Below are 5,000 nucleotides of genomic sequence, written 5' to 3'. Positions count from 1 at the left end.
TTATAAGCAAACTCTTTAAAATTGGCTAAGTTTTTAGAGATAAAAAAAAATTGAGAATAATGATAATAACTAGAGAACATTAGAATTTCTGAAGCAATTCTTAGAAAGTTCACACATAATTTGCCAATAATTTGCTCTTAGGGATATTGAAACAATAGAAAAATTGGAAATAGTATATTATTGATTATAGACCCACAAAGGGATCTAAACTATACTTCTAAACAAAGTAACCAGCCTTTTACTATCCAGGTTGCCTTGGAAGGTCACCTAACTCATACTTTTAAGTTAGGATGAAATCTTGTGTGAAATCAGGGGGATAAGACTAGATTTTTTTTTTTAAATTATATATTTTTTTCACTAAATTATCCTGTGACCTTGAGGTCAAGGTTAAGGTCATTCATATGGCACAGTACATGTTGTCTCATTGCCCTCTACATTTCCCGATAATTTGGTTCAAATTGGCCGAGTAGTTTCTGATTTAACATTTTCCACCGCTTGGCAGCCATTTTTTTTTATTTTATATATCAGAAACTACTTAACAGAACTAGCTCATACTTCCTCCATATGGGTCATAGCGCTGCTCAAGTTTGAAAACAAACTATTTCAAATTGGCTGAGTTATTAGTGATCAAAGACTGGAGGAGAATAAGAAGAATAATAGTAATAACAAAAGAACTATTAATTGTGTGGAGTAATAATAATAATAATAATAAGAAGAAGAAGAAGAAGAAGAAGAAGAAGAAGAAGAAGAAGAAGAAGAAGAAGAAGAAGAAGAAGAAGAAGAATATGAGTAATAACAATGGAACTCCACTTGTGTCGAGTTCTAATAAGAAGAATATGAGTAATAACAATAGAAAATGTCAGGATAAATTCGTGTAATAGTTAGAGGATAAGAAAATGCGCTAAATATTAGGATAAAACGCTGTAATATTTTCCTAAAATCAAAGAATACTTTCTGTTCATTTTATAGGTTGATTTTTGTTTAAAACTTAAAAGACTAAATGAATAGTGCATTGAGAAACAAGTAGAATCAGGAATTGTTTTATTTATTTTTTTTTTTTTTTTGTACTGTACATAAGCTCATTCTGACGTCACATTGATGTCAACGACCAACTTTCACCATCAGGATTCAATAGTCCATGAGTCTCTGCACCTAGATCACACCTGCAAATCTTTATTTCAACTTTCACTGCCACATTATTGTATATTTCAAAACCTGAATAGCCATGTTTCAAAAATAAATTCTAAGCAGCAATGATAACATTTTTTGCTTCACTAGCCTCCCTGTCACGCTCAAAATTTTGCCGCTTTCATCGGATTCCAAAGGTCTGCAGCAAGTTTCTGCGACGTTATGTAAAACATGCTCATTGATTATGAAAGGCAAAAGTAGGAATATTCAGTTTTTAAAAAGTTCTATTCTTGCATATACAAATTAAAAAAAAAATTTTTCTTACCAAAGAAATATTTTACAATAGGTAAGTCTGGAGAGGAGGAGCACCGACATTTTGCTCCTTAAAAGTACACTAGTTTTTTGTCGTAATTTAAACTGTCCCATCTCAAACATACAAGGATCAACAGGTTATATTTACTCATCATCATTTTAAAGAAAAGTCTTTGGGAGTCAGAATATTATTTAGAATTGTAGAAGATTATTTTTGGTAGACCTAAATTTTTTCTTTCCTCACAAGTAGAAAACACAAACAACTATATTTACACCTGATTTTACCACAGTTAGTTGAACTAAAACTAGCTTGTAATCAATTAAAGTTAAAATGCATTATTCATTAAAGAAAACAAAGTTCAGATGAAGTATCGAACATTTATCTAATAAGCAGCCTTATCGTATTGAAGTTTGTAAGGAAACTGAATATAACATTCCATTATGTACACCTTAACTGGGTTCAAAAACATAACACAACCTGGAACTAACCTTCCTTTCTTTAACCAGGCTCAAAAAGATAGAGAAAAGAGGCATGTCAAGAGTTCCATATGAATCGTTTGTTTTACGTAACAATGCTTGATGTTCGTAATACTTGAAGCTATTAGAAATGTGGATCTGGCTAGGGAATTCCCTGTAAGTGATACGTATGTATCAGAATCCCCTAATGGTGTGATAAATGAACGAGGGTTGCTGCATGGTTCTCGACTGCGAGCAAAAAAGCTAGTGACAGAAGGTATCATCAGAGCAGGTTCTTGGAACGTTGGTACACTAACAGGAAGATTGAGGGAGATAGTGGAATTGATGGAGAGAAGACAAGATTGAAAAGACATGGAACTAGAGAGACCGGAAATTTAGTTGGGGTTATAATATGTAAAAACTAGAATGAAAAAGTAGTATAGAGAATAAATGATAGGCTTTTAAAGATGTAGTGATAATAGGGGATCAGATTGTAAATATATTTCAGCTTCTTCCCCTCAGATGGTTTGCCAAGAACAAGAAAAAGGATTATTTAGTTATGAGTTTGAGGCAGCCATTAGAACAGTGAAAGAGAAGACATGATTGGCAGAGTAGCGAAGATAAGGGATATATATGAGGAGCTACATGGAGGCAATGGGTTTGTAACTAGAGGTGAAGACGAGGAGTATGTATTAGAGATGGCTCACAGTTTTGACTTGGCATGTATAGGTACCTTGTTTCAAAATTTGGATAAGCACCTGATAACCTATGTAAGTGGAAAAGTGGAATGCCAAAGAGATTACATCTTGGTTAGGGGACCTGACAAAAACAATGTGATGAACTGTAAAGTGATTTTGTGGGAAGCATATGGTAAACAACATAGACAGAAAAGGCAAGAAAGGGAAGAGTAGATTTAGAATTAAGGTTTTGGACTTAAGACGAGAAATTGGTAAGCAATTTAGAAGGATTATGAGAGACAGACAACTGGAAAGGTTGAGCTTGGAGATTGGACAGGGTAACAGAGTGGAAAATATCTGGGTGGGTTATGAATGTGTAAGAGAAATTAGTGGGAAGAAATAGCTGGTATGGTGTGTCGAAAGGGGAAATGTGGTGGTAGATAGAGGTGCAAGAGACAGGTGAAATAAAATCAAAGGCATTCAAGGACTGGAATGTAATGTATGTTCAGGGATTAGGGGAGTACAGAGAAGAGGGGAAAGATTTTAGGATGAAAGTAGGTATATTGGAAGAGCAGTAGAGCAATTGAATGAAAGGCTTGGAATAAGGTGAGGAGAAAATGGTATATAAAAGATTTAAAAGTGGAAGAAAATCCAAAGACAGGATTTGGGGCAACTGGCAATCATCAGGGATGGAAATATATTGCAAAGAAATGAATATATTAAGAGGACGTGGAGAGAATATTTTAAACAACTATCGAATACTGAAAATGATAAAGGGGCTGGGAGAAGCACAAAAGTTGGAGTGGATAATGATGGAGATATGGAATACAGAAGTGAAGCAGCCATTGGGTAAAATGAAAAATAGTAAAGTACCAGGTCCATCAGAGGTTCAAAATGAAATGGTCAAGATACCAGATACTGAAGAGGATGAATGAATGTTGTATCTATTAATAGCAATGTAGGAAGAGGAAGTCATGCCTAAAGACTGGGAGGAGAGTCTAATGGTATCGGTATTTAAGTAGAAAGGTGATATCATGGAATTTGGTAACAAAAGGGGAATAAAACTAACAGAACATGGTCTGGACGTTTTTGAGAGGGTACTAGATGAGGAGATTGAGAGAGATTGCAAAGATTGGGAAACAGCGGTAAGATTCATCTGGGGGAGAGGGACTCTGCATGCTATATTCACAGAATGGCATCTACAAGAAAAGAAGCTAGAGGGAAACCAGAAGCTCTTCTGTGTTTTAGTAGATCTAGAGAAGGCTTTTGATAAAATGCCAAGAGAAGGGATGTTTTGGTACTTGAGGAAGAAGAAAGTCCTAGATAAGTAAGTTGGGATGGTAGACTTGATGGGCAAAAGAACAAGGACAAAAGTAATTACGGCTGTTGGGGAAATAGAAACCTTTGAAGTTAGTGTTGGATTACACCGGGGGTAGCATTAAGCCCGATTTTTATTTGTGGTGGTCTTGGATGTGTTAAGTGGAGAGATCAGAAATTAAGAGTTGTGGGAGTTACTATATACAAATGATTTGGCGACTCCCACCGAAAATTAGGAAGACTTACAGAAAAGAGTTGTAAAGTGACAAGATACTTTGGAGAAGGGTGGCTCAATAAGATGAAAGCTATGGCGGGTAGCAGGGAAGGTAGGGACAGGATAGCTATACATGAAAGTAGAGGCTCAGTTCTAAAAAAAGGTAGAACAATTTAGATATTTGTGATTTACTATGATTTAGAAGAGAGGATGTGAGGCTGAAGTTGAGAATAGGATAAAAGCAGCCTCGGGGAAGTGGAGGAAGTTAGCAGGAGTAGTATGTGATAAGATTCCAATCAAGCTAAAAGTCAAGATCTATAGCACAGTAAATATGACCAGTGTTAATGTATGGATTGGAAACGTGGGCTCTAAGACGAAGAGAGGTAGCGAACTTGATAGTACAGAAACAAGAATGCTGAGGTAGATTATGGAAATATCAATGCTTGAAAGATTAGAAAATTATGAAATTAGACTAATTGCAGGTGATGTAAAGATTACAGAAGTGATAAGACTGTTACGATTGAGATGGTGTGAATACATGATGAGGATTGATGGTTGGGGAGGGAGTGAAGAGGACTTGGTGGGAACCTTTTAAGGGGGGTCAAGATCGAGAGGGAGGCAGAAAATTAGATGGCGAGATAAGGTGAAGGATGATATGGTTTGGTGGAAGAGGATGCCTTTGATTGAAGGCATTGGAGAGGGCGCATCAGGCAACTGACTCCTTAATGCAGGGATAACAGTGGGAAAGAAGTTTGTAAGATTTGAGAAAATCTTTCCATCCCATTTTTGTTGTCAATAAACCAGTATATCACGTTTTTATAGGTCAATTCTGTTCTTTCAACAAGCATATTATACTTTGCATATCATCCCTCCTACCAATGCTCGTCCTGTCGCTT

The 5,000-nt window shown here is 35.9% G+C and overlaps 1 protein-coding gene across 1 annotated transcript in view; it reads left to right on the top strand.

Annotated features, from left to right (window-relative positions):
* Window positions 1-3,607: 3,607 nt before the first annotated feature.
* The window catches only part of LOC137629274 (uncharacterized), a 1,479-nt gene continuing 86 nt past the window's right edge, over window positions 3,608-5,000 (top strand). Inside the window, exons 1-2 of the mRNA XM_068360534.1 lie at window positions 3,608-3,900; window positions 4,927-5,000. The exon at window positions 4,927-5,000 is cut by the window's right edge and continues 86 nt beyond it. Coding sequence (XP_068216635.1) covers window positions 3,608-3,900; window positions 4,927-5,000 — 367 coding nt within the window. The remainder of the gene's footprint in view (window positions 3,901-4,926) is intronic.

Source organism: Palaemon carinicauda, chromosome 37 (genome assembly GCF_036898095.1).
Source record: "Palaemon carinicauda isolate YSFRI2023 chromosome 37, ASM3689809v2, whole genome shotgun sequence".
Lineage (NCBI taxonomy): Eukaryota > Metazoa > Arthropoda > Malacostraca > Decapoda > Palaemonidae > Palaemon > Palaemon carinicauda.
Note: the sequence above shows the minus strand (reverse complement) of the source record. Positions and strands in the feature narration are given on the sequence as shown.